The 17,682-nt window shown below is 40.4% G+C and overlaps 1 protein-coding gene across 3 annotated transcripts in view; it reads left to right on the top strand.

Annotated features, from left to right (window-relative positions):
* Window positions 1-17,682, top strand: part of VWA3A (von Willebrand factor A domain containing 3A) — a 78,372-nt gene that overhangs the window by 11,327 nt on the left and 49,363 nt on the right. For all 3 annotated transcript variants that reach the window (XM_072597893.1, XM_072597894.1, XM_072597892.1), the window contains exons 4-7: window positions 12,014-12,138; window positions 12,254-12,331; window positions 13,849-13,903; window positions 16,369-16,467. In XM_072597893.1, coding sequence (XP_072453994.1) covers window positions 12,014-12,138; window positions 12,254-12,331; window positions 13,849-13,903; window positions 16,369-16,467 — 357 coding nt within the window. The remainder of the gene's footprint in view (window positions 1-12,013; window positions 12,139-12,253; window positions 12,332-13,848; window positions 13,904-16,368; window positions 16,468-17,682) is intronic.

The raw sequence follows: 17,682 nt of genomic DNA, 5'->3' as shown, positions 1-17,682 counted from the left end.
TTTAATTAAGGGTATTTGTTCTCTGAAACTGGGATTCAGTCAAAGGGCCTCATCTGAGGACTTAAAGGGCCACATATGGCCTCAAGGGTCATAGGTTCCTCACCCCGGGACAAGCAGTATCTTTCACAAAAATATGCACCTAATAAATGTTTGCTGCTGATTGACATGAAATTTGCGAAGCATTAAGTTAAAAAAGATGAAAAATACAGAATGAAATTCAAGACCCTTTCCCATTTTTTGTTTTGTTTTTCTGGGAGAGGAAGGCAGATTTTATTTGCATAATAAACATGAATAGAAATGAATTTTGTAGTTACTTTCTCATCTCCTAAAAATCTTCTTAATAGAGTAAGATATATCTGTTTGCTTAAATTATTTTATACGTGGAAAAAGAGAAAGAAATTAGATCTTTCACTTTTATTAGAGAAGCCCTGGAATGAGATGAAACTCGTGTCACATGAGAAACAGAGCTGTGTGTTTAAATTATATGGAAGACAACATAAGGGAAACAAGAGATATGTCTCTAAATGTGTAAAGAGCCATCCCATGGAAGAAGGGGCTAACCCATTGTGTTGCTCCAGAGGATAGTAGTCCTAGGATTGTTGGGTAGGAATTAAAGAGAGACTGACCTCCTTCCTCTTTGCAAAAGAAAATACTTTTTTATGTTCAGAGCCACACAACATTGGAACAGACGATACTTAGGACATACTGAGTTCCCCATCAAGGAAGCAATTAAGCAGAGGCTGGATGACCATCTGTCATTGTCAAGGCTTATTATCTCCTCCGTTAGGGTGTACACTCCTTGAAGGCAGGGTACTATTTCCCTTTTATCTTTGTATTAGAGCCTCATCCATAGGGATGGTGATTGGACCTGAAATTTCATTGAGAGAGAAAATTTCTCCTCCCAATGCAGGTCATCTAGTACCTTCTCTGAAATTTATAATGTGGCTAGGGCTCAGAGAGGTTAATTGATTTGCCCAAGGTCAAATAGGTGTCAGAGGGAATATTTGAATCCACTGTCTTCCTGAATCTGAGGCTAACTTGCTATCTACTGTGCCACACAGCCTTTCAGCCCAGAGTAGGCATTTAATAAATAATTGATGATTGATTGAGAGGGAGGACTAAATAAACCATAAGATATCTTCCAACTTTAAAAAAATGGTTTTGTGATTCTGCAAATGATGTATTATGCCTTGTACCTTTTCCCTACATGCTTAAGGGAGAAGTAGAAGAGTCATTAAAGTGCTTTTCTATTTCTGTAGGGCTCATACCCTGGGATATAATCCATGAGTCAACAGTGTATTCAACAGTGCTTCTTCAGATGTTAATAATGATACATCCATGTTCAAAAGTTTTATTGGTCATTTCTAATGTGGGAAAGATGAAGGAAATATGAAGAAGAACTCTACTATGTTCAGTATGTCAACCTCAATATCTCACCTACAAGAAGGTGAAAATAGTGAAATCTAGTATATATTTGATACAGGCAATCCTTGCCTAACCATCTAACATAGGCAGACATAGTCTACTGAGGGTAGAATGGAAAATTCATCAACATGTGCTATTTTTGTAATTATGAGCATAACTACTTTCAAATCTGTGACTGCTATGCACATCAGTTCTCCGGTTAAGATGTAAACATAACTTCTATGTGGCATAGTAGAAAGAGAAAAGACTGGTTTCCAGCTCTGCTACTAACTGTGTAGCCTCAAGAAAATAATTTAGCCTCCTTTTTCATGTCTATAAAATGAAGTGGCAGACTACAGGATCTCTAAGGACTTCTTCAGCATTGTTATTCTGTGACTTTTTAATAAACTTCCATTTCCCAGTGTCAGGTTGGGTTTCCTAGTATGTGATGATTTCAGATTACCCTCTCACCAGACTCTGATACCTCATTTTCCCAAAACATCTAGTCCCTTCTTTTGGAAGGGCAGGAGTAGGGGTGCACTGGATCTGGCTCCCAGGTTCCCAAGAGCCCATTGGTAATTTTTCACTCTGATGATTTATATCTCACTACACATCAAGGTTCAACTTATGGTTTTATTAATTGGAAAAATATTAATAATGCAGATTAAATTTAAATGTCACTATGTGATCATATCCTCTTTTTTCTAGGAGAGTTCAGTTGTTAAACATTTCCCAGCCCACTTCTGTGTTGCTCTAAAAACATTGCTTTAGTTCAGCAGGAGTAAAAAGTTCATGGAATGAGGTCTGGTGCCCATAAGCTAATTGATGATGATGATGATGATGATTGGCACTTATTTAGCACTTGAAGGTTTGCAAAGTGCTTTACATCTCTTATCTCATTTGAGCTGCACAGCATCACCGGATAGGACCCACCTTGTCCTTGAACTCTTGACAATTCAGCCCAACCTTGCAAAATGTAAATTCTTTTCAGGAACAGGCAGCCAAAGTTGTAGTTGAAGCTGCTACTCTTGCTATACTCATCACATGAGAGGTCACATTTTCCCCTTTACTTCAACCCTAAAGTTGCATATGACCAGAGGACTGAAAGTTCCCAAGAGTAAGAAGATCTCAGTTTTATTTTTGGTTCTGCAACTAGCTAAGCTGAGTATCCATAGGCAAGTACTGTATTACCTCTCTGTGCCTCACTTTCTTTGTCAAATAGAAATTATGTTTGCTCTTACCTTACACATTTGGACTTTGAATGGTTAAAAAAGTGCCATGTAAATATAAAATATATTTATTATTAGCTAGTCAAAAAAGTAAAATACCCCAGCCTTTCAATCTGTGATGAAGTTCCAAATCAAAGGCAGAGGACAGAACCAAACTATTTCCAGAGGTTCTTTCCAGCTCCAGGATTTTTTGATAAGGCACGAAGTTACATTCAATTCATTGAACATTCCAGCCAGATTATTTGTTGTTGAGTCATTTCAGTCATATCCAACTCTTCATTACCCCTTTTGGGGAGGGGGGGCTTTCTTGGCAAAGATACTGGAGTTGTTTGGGTTTGCCATTTCTTTCTCCAGATCATTTTCCAGATGAGGAAACTGAGGCAAACAGAGTTTAAGCAACTTGCCCAGGGTCACACAATTAGTAAATGTCCAAAGTCAGATTTGAACTCAAGAAGAGTCTTCCTGATTCCACACCTGGTGCTCTGTCTACTGTGTCCCTAGCTGTTGGCAATGTGTGTGTAGAGAGGAAGAAACAAATTCCATATAGTCAGAGAAAAGTTAACAAAACTTGGCAAATGATGGTGAGAAGATAAGCAAGACAGAAGATTCAGAAAAAATGCCTAAGTTTTGAAACTAATTTATTCTTGGGCTGCTGAAGGTGCCAACACCAGAAAATAAAGTTGGGAGAAGAGGAAAATTTAAGTGGTAAGATAATGGGCCCAATGCTGAGTCTGAGGCACTATCAGGGTGTCCAGCAGACAACTGGAAATTCAGGACTACAGTTAAGAAACAGAGTAGTAGACACAGATTTTGGAGACATCTGGTTAGAGATCACTAAAACCAACAAATATTAGTTAAGCTATTATATACTAGGCACTGTGCTAAGCACCCAACAAGAGTTGAATGCTTCAGACAGATCAAGGAGAATTAATACTGAGAAAAGGTCATTTGATGACAATTAAAAGGATGCTGATGACCTTGAAATGAAAGAGGTAGGATCATAAAATCATAGATTTAGAACTAGAAGAGATCTTAAACCCAATCTCCTCATTTTACAGATGAGAAAACTGAGGCATAGGGATATGATAGTTTAAGAGGAAGGCAAAGTCAAAAGGAAGGACTTTTTAAAAAAAATTATCTTTAAGACAGGAGAGACTAAGCATGCTTTCAGACAACAGGGAATTGGCCAATAGAAAATAGAGTGAGTGAAGGACTGAGCTAGTGAGGGAAGTTTGGTCTTAACAAGGAGTAGGATCATCTCCTCCTCTAGATCAAAGGTCAAGAGGATGAATGAAGATAGATTTTGATTAAAGTAGGTGAAGTCCTCTACTGAAAGAATAGGAGGTGGAATCAAGTTGGGAGCTTGAAAAGACGGAAGGGTTGGATCAGCTTCTATGAGGAGTATGTTGAGGGCTTATGGGATGTTCAAGCAGGATTAGCACCTCTGGTTTGAGGACTTGATGAGCCTTTTTCAAGGCTGTATGTATACACCTTTGGCATTCAACTCTCACTTGTGGTGTCAAGAAGCTGTAGCATGGACATCAGCCACACCCTGGTAGAACATCTAGGCAGATGGGCTAAACCAGGCTGAGGGTAACCTATAAGCCTCCAGCCCATTGGTGAGTTAGGGAGGTGTCTACTCCAAGCACACAGAGACTTCTGGTGGAATGGGTGGAGAACAATTCCTTCCAACTGTGAAGAAGGCAGCTGCAGCAGATGCTGTAGAGCACTTAGAGCCTGGTCAGATGTTGAAACCTACAAGCTCATCCACTGAATCCTGGGCCATTACCAGTTGTCTTGAGACTTTTGTCTTGCCGCTGGACTTCGATGACTCTGGAAGAGAGAGTGAGGCTGACATTTTACAACTCTGCCTCACTTAAATCCAATTCCTGTGCAAGCCAAGACATCTCCCCGTTATGTCCTCTTGAAAATGAAGGGGACAACAGAAGGGGAATGGAACAACAACAGAAGGGGAAGTGTGATAGAACTCTAGAGACAGACAGAAGATTTTGCGCAGCAGTGAGGACTAGCTTGAGATTAGATGCTGTGAATCTGCAGTGTTCAGGCAAGGTTTCATGACTTCCTCCCACAGTACTGGGTAACTCAGGAGTAGGAAGGAAAAAAAACAGATGGTGAATGTAACCAGGTGCCAGGGATTATTTAATAGCAGAATGGGAAAAGTGGAGGAATTGGAGACAAGGAATTCCTTCCATGAAAGGAGAAATATTGAATTAGGGTCAAGACTGGAAGAAAATTCAACCTAAGCAAGGGTAATAGACTGGGAAAAGAAGGAGATTAAATGACTGCAAGTCAGGCATTCCTCACTGAAGGAAGTAGTAACTCATTGGGAAAGATGGAAAGACAGGAGTTTATAATGAAAGAGGAATTTCAGATATTTAGATCTTGACAGTACCTTGCTCATAGTACGTACTTCATAAATGTAAGCTGAATTGAATTAATTAATTTAGAACCGGAGTAATTTTGGGTAATATGACTGACCCTTATAGATGACTGAGGTAGAATGAAGTTGAGAATCAAAAAATCTGAGATAATAATAGCTAGCATTTATATAGAGCCTATATGTGCCAGGTACTATATGTACTAAGCACTTTACAAATACCTTATTTGATCCTGGGAAGTAGGTGCTATTATAGTTGAGGAAACTGAGGCAGGTCTAGGTTAATTGACTTGCCAAGGTAAATGTCTAGCAAATGTCTGAGGCTAAATTTGAACTCAGATCTTGTAGGCCCAGTGCTCTATTCACTGTGCCACCTAGCTGCTTCCCAAGGGCTATATAGTCCAACCTTTACATGATGAGGAATCTCTCCTATAATATTCAGATTCAACTTGAAGACCTCCAAGAAAGGGGAAACCCACAACCTTCCGAGATAGCCCATCCCACTTTTGAATAACTCCTAATTATTATAAACTGAGCTAAATTTGTCTCTCTGCAACTTCCAGCAATGATTACTAATTCTGCCCTTTGCTGCCAATAAGAACAAGTCAATATCTCTTCTACTTGAAGACAGTTGCCTCTCTGTGTCTTCTCCTTTCCAGGCTCAACCTCCCCAGTTTCTTCAAATGATGTTCATATGGTATAAACGTGAGGGCCTTTAGCATCTTGTCCTCCTCTAGACACTTCCCATCTTGTCAATGTCCTTCCAAAAATGTGGTGCCCAGAACTGAATAAATTATTCCATATGTGGAAGAGAGCAGAGTTCGGTGGGATTATCAGCTCTCTTAATGAAACTCAAGATTACATTAAGTTTTATTGCTGTCGTGTCATACTGTTGGATGGACAACCATAGATTTAGTCCATTAGTACTTGTGTCTTGGACAGATGCTGATATTGTATGAATATGAGTCATAGATTTTCATGGTCTCTGAAGAATACAAGTTGAGGAACAATGAAGAACCACACAGTAGGTGTGAGTAAGATACAACAATCAAGAATTGCACAGGAGGAATATAAAGGATGTTATCAGAGACATAAAGACAGGTAAGACTGGACAGAAAGGAGGGTCAAAACAGATGGACAGCCTGTGAATCCACTCATTATCAAGACATCTAGGGAAGGCCCTATCCTGGTACATTAAACGAAATCATATTATTTATGGGAAGACATAGACGAGAATTGCTCAGGACATGAAATGAGAGAGTGAATTGGCTTCAGTCTTCATCATTGGAGAAAGCACTTATATTGATGATTAATCAATTAAGTAATAATTATTAATCACCTAGTATGTTCCAGGTTCTGAGGATACTGAGACAAAAATGTTTCTGCCCTTCAGGAGCTTACACTGTATTGGAGGAGACAACCTGTGCATGGATAACAGTGGAAGTGTCATGGAGGGGGAAGGGTGTGTGGTGTTTAAAGAAGAAAGCCAAATTGCTCGTCCTTGGATGGCCACCCTTGGGTGGAATCTTCCTTCTCCAGCCACTCCCCTTCTCCTCTTTCTCTAGTATCTTGCTTGGGCTCCACTCTACAGAGGGAATTGCTGTGTGGAGTAAAACAATGAGGAAGGCAATATGACCCAATACACCCCAGTATGTAAGGTAGTGTGTATAAAGTGAAATTTTGTTATTATTTCTTAGAGTTCAGTTTCCCAGATCCATAGCCACAACAATCTCCTGTTCCCAGGTACTAGATACGAGTTCCCACAGTTACGATTCACAACATCTCCACCACGCTTGTGCAGAGGTATATAATGGTAAATAATATAAACATCCACGGCAGCTGTTCGGTGAGATACAGGGATGAGGTGATGTAAACCTGTGAGGCTATTGCTGGCAATGTGCCTTCTTTGTCTGATGCCCTATGAAGCAGGTGGGCACTAATTAGTGAGCAGGGAACTCTTAGGGTTGAATGCTCAAATGCTGTGTGTGCCTCGACTGGCCCCCTTTGAGGCTTGGCGGGGAGGGAACCTTAGGGTTGAGTGCACAAGTTGGAATGCTGTGTGTGCCTTGATCAGCCCCTATCAAGGCTTTGGGGGAGAATCTGTGTTTGCCTCTACTGGCCCCCATTGAGGCTTGAGGGGATTTAGGGGAGTGCATAAGCTGTGCCTGTCTCAACGCTATTGAGACATAGGCCCTTCTCACTGGCCCCTGTGAGAAGGGTGATTAGGGAATGCTGTAGGAGCTGATGCTCCCATTAACAGCAACCTCTTCTGAGAAAACTAGACTAACATGAAATAAGATGATTCGCCCCTTCAAAGCTGTCTTTCCTGTCTAACCAAATGAAGAGTGAACTTGTGCTAGCTGCCCTGACGTGTGTTGTGTTTATCTGCCTTACAACCCACCCCCCACTAGAGAGAAACTACTTCTGCCTTCCCTTGGCCGAAAGGAAAACCTTCAGCGTGATGTTGCCTTGCTCTGGAAAGTCAAGGAATATAAAATCGCTAAGATTCTCCTTCATTCCACTCCAGAGCCCCCATGCCAGAAGAAAAGAAAAAAATCCTGGCATTTCCAACAGAAAGCTGATTTTCTCCATCTCCTTCTCTCTCTGTATTCTGTCCAGATGGTCTTCACCTAATGTTGCTTCCGTTTCTCCTTATGCTGATCTTTGCCCAAATTGCCTCCATGGAGCTTCCCCACTGTGCTATTATCTTTTTTTTATTAAGATACAGAAGAGATAAAAGGAAGACCAAAAAGACTCACGCTATCCTTAAGAGAGAGCTTTAAAAGAAAGCTTTTATGAGAGCTTTCAAAGTTACATGTCGAATAATACCTAAAAAGGATCTGCAGTTTTTTCTGTCCTGTTCTTCAGTGGATATGGAAATATCCATTGGCCACAGCAGCTTGATTTCCTGAGCCTGAGGAGGCAACTTGTGCCTAGGCTAAGGATAACTTCAAGGCAGCTAGGTAGTGCCACAGTGCACAGAGTACTAAGCCTGGAGTCAGGAAGACTCCTCTTCCTGAGATCAAATCCAACCTCAGACACTTACTAGCTATGTGACCCTGGGCAAGTCACTTAGCCCTATTTGCCTTGATTTCTTCATCTGGAAAATGAGCTGGAGAAAGAAATGACAAACCACCCCAGGATCTTTGCCAAGAAAACCCCAAATGGGGTCATGAAGAGACAGACACAACTAAACAGCAACATCCTACCTCAAGAGGGTGTAAGGATAAAATGAGACCCACATGTGGTCCCGAAGAGTTGGACACAACTGAACAACAAGGCTACCTTCAGCTGAGTACAAGAAGCAGTAACAAAAGGGAGAAGCAGCTGTGTGCCCTACGTGGGGTGGGGGATTCAGTTCCCAGCCTGGTCTGTGGCCTACAGTTGAGTTCATATCAAGAGGAAACCTGCAGTTGTGTCATCCCCAGTGCCCACAGAACTCTGTCTCGCTATACTGACCAGATGCTGAAGAATTACTGCTTTTTCCATGGATTTCCCAATCAAGACTCTATTTGGTGCTCTTACCAGGCCTGATTGTGGAGGAAAAACTGGACTATACTGCTTTCTCCTACTCCGCCATCTTTGCTGGTCTGTCTTCAATGCCAGCTCTTCCCTTGGTGCCAACTCACTCTTGCCAATGCTTAGGAAATTTCTCAAAAATTCTGCTGCTCAGATGCCAGAGAAGGTGCCAAAGCCATAATCACTTCATTGTTTTCATTGTTTATAAGGTCAAGGCTAAAAGAAGGAAACTTACAAAGGAAAAGGTAGCTAGAGGCCCCAGAAAAAGCTCAGCTAGTGAAGTCTTACTTACCATCACCAAGGTTAGAGAATGGTCATCCTTTACCCCTCCCAGTGAAGTTATATCATGTCACCCAGGAGGCTGTATCCAACAGAGTTGCCAGCTAAAAGTTGACTTCTTTTCTACTGGGTGTGGCATCAGTTTGTCAGTCTCAGGAAATTAGTCCATTTATGGCCTAAACTGCCCAGACCTGAGCTCCAACAGAGTCTCCTGGAGGTAGACAGAGAATTCTGGGGAGTTGAAAGAATATAAAAAGGAAGGTTGGACCTGAAAATCTCTAATTTAGAGATTAGCTCGAACTGTCAATCTGTGCATATCTATACACAGGCCCTTTCTTGAAGGGCCTCAAATGTGAAGCAATGACATCTCTGGCATGTAGGAGACTGCAGATGGCTAAACTGTTCTACAGTTTTAATTAGATATTCCCTGGTGATATTTAAAGCTCATCTATATTGCATGGGAATATTAACTAGTCAATTCTGGAAGCTCTGGCCTAAGCTCATGCCAGGTGGGTTTTCCCCTTTAGCCTTGTTACAACAATAGAACTCAAGTCCATTTAATTTGACAAACATGGGAGAGTTAAGATCAGTTCTAACATGAACTCTTTGGATGAGTAACTTCTGAATAGCCTTGATAGGCAAAAGGTACAGAGACATGCTCAACTTAGCACCTCCTTGCCATCATAACCCTCACTCCCAATCCCATCTCCTAGGGAATACAATGCAAATTCCTAACCAAGCTCTCAGGCTTTCCACAACATGGCCCCAGCTTACCTTTCCAACTACAGTTCTGTGTAGGTAATGTTCCAGTCACATAAGACCACTCACTTCTTTCTGACCTGATGCTGCCATCTCCCTCTTCCAGGCTTTTTTTTTTTTTTTGCACACCTGGAGCCAATATCTCTCTTTGTTTATGCTTATTGACCTCCTCCCTCTCCTTCAAGGCCTAGCTTAGGGGTCGTCTCACCCACTCACGTCTCACCCTCAGTTAGAGGTGATTCTCTCAGGCCCATCCATTTGACTTCCCTCATGCACTTAATTATTTTATAACAATTATTTGTGTTTCTCAAGCCCTCCCCTTTACTAAACTAAGCTCTTGGAGGTTTATGAGTATGCCTTTTTTACTTCTCTTTGGTCAAATGAAAGGGAACTTGTTAAAAGCTTTTATCACAGTACTCGGTACATAGCAGGCTCATGTAAATGCTTATTCCCCTCTTCTCTTTCTTTGTGGCCCCAGTAACTGAAAGAGATTATCAGTTCCCACTGTATTTACTGCTTATTGAAAAGTATTCGATTCAATAGAGCAAAATGCTGTCTTAGGGCTTTTTAAAAACAAGGTGTGTCCTATCCAAATATATCAAATTCATTCAAAAGGTTCCTTGAAAAATGTAACAACATGGCCCCATTTGGTATTTTCTTGGCAAAGATACTGGTGAGGTTTGCTGTTTCCTTCTTCAGCTCATTTTGTAGATGAGGAAGCTGAGGCAATCAGGTTGAAGTGACTTGCCCAGGGTCACCCAGCTAGTAAGTATCTGAGGCCACATTTGAACTCAGAAAGATAAGTCTTCTTAACTCTAGGCCCAGCACTCTCTATCCACTGCACCACCTAGCTTCCCCAACAATGAACATAGTCCTGTAAAATGAAACTCAGATCATAGACATCTAGTGAGTCATAAAGCAGATAGATGTATGCTTACCCACAAGTGCTTTCCACTGTGGTGGAGGAGATCATGACAGAGTCCAAGTTGGAAAAGGATTCCCTGTTGATGGTGAGGTCCTCTTTGTGTATAACATTGTGTTTGGTGTATTAAGCCTTGGAACTGCAGAGTCTCCCCATCAGTAATCAGTCAAAGAAGGTAAGTGTGACCTTTCTCACGTGAAAGACCAAATGAATGACAAACATCCATTGTCTAACCCTAGATCATGACATACCTTTGGATGGATAATTTTGTCCATTATTATGTGTACCTGGGGTATATGGTACAGATGGATGACAAGTTGGGATTGTCTTTGGGAAATTAAAAAGCTATTATAATGACAAAAGCTTCTGATGAAAATAAAAGCCCATATTTTTTCATATAAGCATCTTCTATGTGTTGCTATGTGACAGTGAGACATGGAATACAACAGTCTCCAAAGAATTTCAAAATCAGTATTATTACACCAAGGAAAATGGAAATACATAGTGAGCGTGGGTAAAATATAACACATAACCAATGAGGAATTCCAAAGAAAAATGAGTGTAATAGATAACATTAAGGAGTTAAATGAGATGAAAAGGGGACAGCCAAAGAACTCCTCTGGAACAGTTGCAATGTAGAAGAAAGCAAGGAAGGTCTCCAAGCATATGGAATGATCCCCCTATGGTGAACTTAACAACATATTTGGGCAAGAAATAGCTCAGGATGGCCAGACCTGGCTGGATTGTGATTTTCATAACAATGAAGGGAAGGAAACTTCCAAATTGGTGAGATCAAAGATCCATCAGATAGTGAGTATCTCCAATTCCTAGCACAGGCTTAATAAGTGTTGGTTGAATTGCATTGAATTAGTATATCTGAAGTTGCTTCAAACTCCGTGAGCATGGCAATCTTGTCTGTTCTTTCTTATATGTCCTCCCATAGAGCCCTGCACACTGTAGATCAAGAATATTGACGAATTAATATTTGGAATGCTTTATCTAGTTAATTTTGGGCATTATCAGGGAAGAAACATTGTTTTTAAAAAACCAGCAAACATTTATTAGCCATCTACTATGTGCATAGCACTGTGTTAGATGCTTTGTGGGTACAAAGAAAAATAAGAAACAGTCCCTCACCCTCAGGAACCTTATAGTCTTAACTGGGAAGACTGAATATAGGCACAAGAAAAGATCATTGACATCACAGGGAGCAGTTGGTAAATACCGAGTGAATAGTTCAGAAATGGTAATGGCTTTATACATTGAGGTAGGGGATTGAGGCAAGGGATACTGCTCATGGAATTCACCTGGGACACAAGAATTTTTTGAGTGATACCTCTGTAAACACTAGCCTTCCTGTGAGCTGACTGTGAATGTTTTCCTGGGCTTGAATCTAGACTGTGTGGACAGCACCTGGGTATCAGCGCAAAGGAAACTTAGGTAACCTCTCCACCCATACCCTCTCCTTTAACTGCTAATTTTCCCCTGGCTTCCATCTTTCAGAAAGGACATGAGAAAGAGCCCGAAACCCCACCTAAGAAAGGCTCAGAAGAATGGTTTGACACCCACAGTTTGACATACCAGAAGCTTACTTTGGTGGATCTGATCAGCCAGGGCACAGCTGTTCTGTAAGTCTGAAATTTAAAAAACAGCCTTCTTTTCAACCGTCTCTAATCTCCGTCTCTAATCCTCCACCCTCCCCAGGGAAGCAGAGCAATTTGTGATGACGTATTCTCCCTTTAGGAACAAGAACAACAGTACTATGCAAAAAATCCACTTTCCAGTGAAGGCTGTCAATCTCTTTCAGTCAAGACTTTCTGAGTAAGTACAGCCTTAGCAGTTAAGAAGCATGTGTAACATTTCATTTCAAGAGGTAATATTTTAAGTGCTGCCCCTTTCTATAAGGCCCTGCGGTAGGCTCTCTCAAATAAATTTACTGGAATTCTTTCCTTCCGGACACCTTGCCCAAGCACAGCATTCATCTTGGATCACTGATTATTCAAAGACTTTGTACTGTTCAGCTCATTCAGTCAACACTGATGAAACACATGCCATGTGCCAGGCACTTGGCTACACACTGGGGATACAAAAATAGGCAGGACTGTCTTTGCCCTCAAGGAGTTTACAATCTAAGCATCCTACTAGATTCCTACTACATTCCAAACCACATTAGGTGCTATGGATGTAAGAGAGTGCCAGATGATGTTCCTGTCCTCCAGGGGTTTGTAATCTTATTTCTGGGAGGTGGGAAAGTAGAACAGGAAGGGGAAACATATGAGATGAAGGGGTTAATTAGAACTTCAGGACGGTGCAAAAGGAAAAGAGCTCTGGAGTCAGAGGTTGATGTTGTTGTGGTGGAAAACAATGGGGTTGGACATGGCCTCTGAGGTCCCTTCTAGCTATATGGGTCTAAGATCCTGTGATCCTCAGACTCTTAACTAAGTACCAGTAAGTACTGAAAGATGGAGAAAAGTGAGAGCATTCTGAGTGGGAGAAACAGGTCAATAGGCAAAGGCTTAGCACTGGGAAGAAGAATGACTTGTTCCATAGATGGTGAAACAATCAGGTCCAGAAGCAGATTTTTCATGTGGAAAATTGATAGAAGGTAAAATAGTGAAGATGGATTCAAACTGTGGGGTCCTTGAATGCCAAGCTAAGAATTGGGACTTTGTCCTATAGGTAATGGGGAAATCACTGAAAATTTTTGAATGGGAGAATTACACAATGAGAGCAGTGTTTTTAGAGGAAAATACTCTCTCAACCATGCACAACATGGGTAGATGGCAGAAGAGACTGGACTATTCAACTAAAACGGTAATATAGGCAGGAAATGATGATGACAGCCTGGCCTGGGGTATGAATAGCAGGAACAGAGAGGAAATGATGATCCTAAAACATTCTGAAGGAGAACCTGAACAAACCTGGTGATTGATTGTAAGGAGGAGAGAAAAAACGTCAAAGATGACTTCAAGGATCCTTCATCAAACCTTCCTGTGGAAAGGAATTTTGAATCATTAATTGAAATAGTATATCCCATTTTGAAAGTAACTGGGACAAATACTTCAGAGCCCAGGGCACCTCCCACTAAACAAAGTGTGAGGAACAGAGTCAGAGAGACAAAAAAAAAAGTACTGAAGGCACTAGTGAAAGTTCTGACTCTTCCACTGACCCGGGGCAAGTCACTTGAGCATTTGGGGCTGTAAAATGGGGATAACATTGTGCCTTGTGCCAACCTCACAGACTGGTTCTTAAGAACAAACGTGACATAGATATGGGGAAAAAATGTGAAGAAGTTAAAGTGTGACATAGAAGTAAAAGTCTTGCTTGTGTCTCAACAGAGCTATTGAAACTTATCAGCAAAGAATTCAGTGGCTCATGGAAGGCAGCAGAAAGGTAACAAAAGCAAAGGTTTTGCTCTTTAACCTTTTTATTTTCTTCTCCTTCTTTTTTTTGGAAGCAGTTGGGCTTAAGTACTTGCCCAAGGTCACATAGCTAGTAAGTTTTGAACTTCGGTCTTTCTGACTCCAGGGCTGATGCTCCACCCACTGAGACACCTAGTTGCCCCTTATTCTCATTTTTTTTTACCTCAAGGCCATATTCAAATTGGACTTAAAATTAGAGATCCTGGATTCAAATCGGGCACTTATAAGCAATTTGGTGGGTTAAGATGTCATTTAACCTCTTCTCTGAGCTTTGTTTCATCTTCTGTATAATGGACATAAATACTATTTCTGATTCATTTTCCAAAGGGAATGTTGTGAGGATCCAACAAGATAAAAGAGTATAAACTACCCTGTAACCATAAAGTATTTTACATTGTGTTATTATTCATTATATTATTAAATGTAATATTCACGATTCTAACAATAGCATATCATCTGTTTCCTTAAAAAAAACCAACAACTTCCTCCTTGAACCCTTAACTTCTAGGCATTTTATCAATGTTAATATATATTATATTTAATGTATATTAATTATTATTTATACTTAATATGTACTTTAAATAATAACAAAACCAATTAGAAATATATGTACATATATGTTACACTTGATATATTACCAACTGTTCATTTAATTTATACATTATTTTATTACCAGCTATTTAAGTTAATTTATACATTAACTAAGAACATTAAGGACAGCTTTTTACCCCTCTGCATCCTTTGTTCTCTATTTCCATATATACTTTCCTTTTAGGTACTCATAAGGTGTATTTTCTTAAGATTCTAGTTTCACTACTTTGCACTACTTCTTATTTTATTACATTCATATCATCAAATGGATCTGTGATCTTATAAATTTGCATCTTCCTTCCAACAATGCAGATGAAAACCCATCCATGCCTGCCTATGTGTGACTCCTTCCATGTCCTCCCCTAAGTTTACCATAGGGGGTAAGGGTGGGGCTCATTCAACTACATGCTGAGTGTGTTCCTCAATTTCTTCTCACATCTGGAAGATACCAGTAGGAGTACTTGGGCAGTCAGCCTTCATCATGTACCCAACCCTTCTCTTTTCACTCACTCATTTCAATTAACTACTTTAATAGACCATTATTTGTTTAACGAAGATCCAGGAGTTTAAGTGACTTGCCCAAGGTCACACTGGTATTTTGTTTATTTTGGTGGTGTTGTTATGACACCTACCATACGAGACAATAAGCATTTATTTAGCACCTTCCGTGTGCCAGGCACTAAGGACTGGAAATGCAGACAGAAAAAGACAGTCCCTGTGCTAATAATCTTAACAGGGGTAGACAACATGCAAAAAGGAAGCTGAAAGGGGGAGAGAGGCAGAGGGTACACACTGCTTCTGGGGCATGATGATGCCTAGGAGTCAAAACCAAGCAGTTTCTGATAAGAAATGAAAAGCTTCTGGGCTCTCTTTAAAAGGAAACTTTGGGAGACATTTTTTGCTCCACTGAGGGACAGAGGGAACTATAGGTACTGATGAAGTGTGAGAACTGAAGTTGAAGGAATTTCTCTGATGTCCTGGTGATGAGATTATCATTGGGGGGAGCAGTGCAGGGCATAATGATGATAAAGCAAAAATAAGTAGTGTAGTTGGTAGGAAATATACTTTTTGTATATTCCCAGCATTGGTGATATTCTCAGTAATGAGATATTGGATCAAATTTTCATGTTACACTATAATTTTAATTTCGTGACTTCATAATCTTTCAGATTACCCATACAAGACAGAAAAACAAGTTCTGTTAGTCTGCAGTTCCGCCAGAAATGTATGAGTGTATCTGTTCCTCTGATTCTCAAACTGACACCAAGACTTTCCGTACCCCACCTTGCCCCAGTCTAAAAAGAAGTATGTGACATTATGAGATTAAGGTGCTGGCTACCTACTAAAGATGAAGTCCAGTTTCTTGCTGGGTACAGCCTATGATATAGTTTTTAAGCTCTCTTTCCTTAATGATTTAACTTATAATTCATTATTATTATAGTGTTTTAAGGTTTGCAAAGCACTATATATGTGTTTGTATATATATATACATATATATGGATGTGTATATATACATACATATCCATATATAAACATGTATATACATATACGTATATATATATACACCTACACACACATACAGGAAACTTAACAGAGACTGTGCACTTTGGGCCTTCTGATTCAATGAAGGAAACTTAAATCTCTAGAGCTTCTCAGAGTTTGATCAGAGAAATAGTGTCCCAATTCTTAGTGCAGTCTTAGCCTTAATAGCTTAAGTCTTGGTGTCTCTGAAAAAGTCTTAGTGCCAGTACGAGCTTTAATAGATTAAAACTGCACAAAGACTTTTGAAACACCCTGTATAAGGTGTCGCTGATTGACCGATTAAACAAACTTCTTTGCCCTTAGATATTTGGCCTTCTAAAGGGGACTAAAGTTGGAGTCCTGGTGGACGTTTCAAACATTAGCTGTAACCTTCAAAAACAGGAGTTCCAACATGACTTGTTGGTAAGTAGCTCTTCTAAACTAGAAAAAAACAACAACTATGCCTTCTTCAATTCAATAACAAATATTCATGAAGCACCTACTGTTTTTGAGGGACTTTGCTAGGCCAGGGAGACACAAAGTTTAAAACAACAAAAAAAACCACTCCCTGACCTCAGAAAGTTTCCAATCTAGTAGGAGTTGAGACATCTGTGCAAGTGACCACCATAGAAATTAGAATGTGATGAGCACATAGGAGAAGTAGACAAGACTGAGAAAGTCCCTTTGAATGGAGTGGATAAGGAAGGCTTAACAGAAGAGGCTACAGCTGAGCTGTGAAAGGACAGAAGGATTTTGACAGCGGGAGTTAAGTCAAGAAACAGCTCCAGGCATTAGAGGAAGAAGTTCTTGACTAGCAAAAAGGTAGAGCAAGCTAGGATTTCAAGGGGGAAATGGGAAACCAGGAATAAGATGATGTCTCCTCCTAAAGTCAGGCAGCATGAGAAAAACAATAAACAATGGAGAAGGTGATGGGGGTGAGGGTGGGGAAATCAAGGATGAAGGAAAGTTTCTTAATTTGCCAAAAGCCGGTACAGGCAGAGAAGGATAGGGACTGGATATCATAGATTTAGACTTGGAAAGGACCTTATTAAAGACCATCTAGTCCAGGGATTTCTAAATTTTTGTGTCCCAAATCCCTTGAGCAGTCTAGCGAAGCCTATGGACCACTTTTAATAATGTTTTTAAAACATAAAATAAAATGCATAAGATTACCAGGGAAACCAAAGATTAGGAAAAATAAAGATACCATTTTTCCCATCCATCCAAGTTCACAGACTTCTAAGGGGTCTGTGCACCCTCGGTTATGAACCCCTGATCAAGTTAGATGCTTTTATAATGAGGAAACTGAAGGGAAGAAAGGTTAAACAACTTGCCCAAGGTCTGATGGGTGGATACACAGCAGAGGTAGGATTAGAACACGGGACCTGTCGACTCCAAAGTAGGGTTCCATCCAGACACTTTCCACTATACTATGTTGCTAAACAGGAGAGAGAGGGGTGTACAGGAGGGGCAGCAGAGGAAAGAGGTTTCTGTCCAGGATTGAATGACTTGTTCTGTGTCTGTGTGTTGTTCTGAATGACAGGAATTAGGGGAATAGAAGGTTAACATCAAGTCTGCAAAATAGGCCCAATTGTAAAAATCCACAAAGGGAGATTTCTGCGGTTGGTATTTTCTTGT

This window comes from Notamacropus eugenii, chromosome 3, assembly GCF_028372415.1.
Source record: "Notamacropus eugenii isolate mMacEug1 chromosome 3, mMacEug1.pri_v2, whole genome shotgun sequence".
Classification (NCBI taxonomy): domain Eukaryota; kingdom Metazoa; phylum Chordata; class Mammalia; order Diprotodontia; family Macropodidae; genus Notamacropus; species Notamacropus eugenii.
Note: the sequence above shows the minus strand (reverse complement) of the source record. Positions and strands in the feature narration are given on the sequence as shown.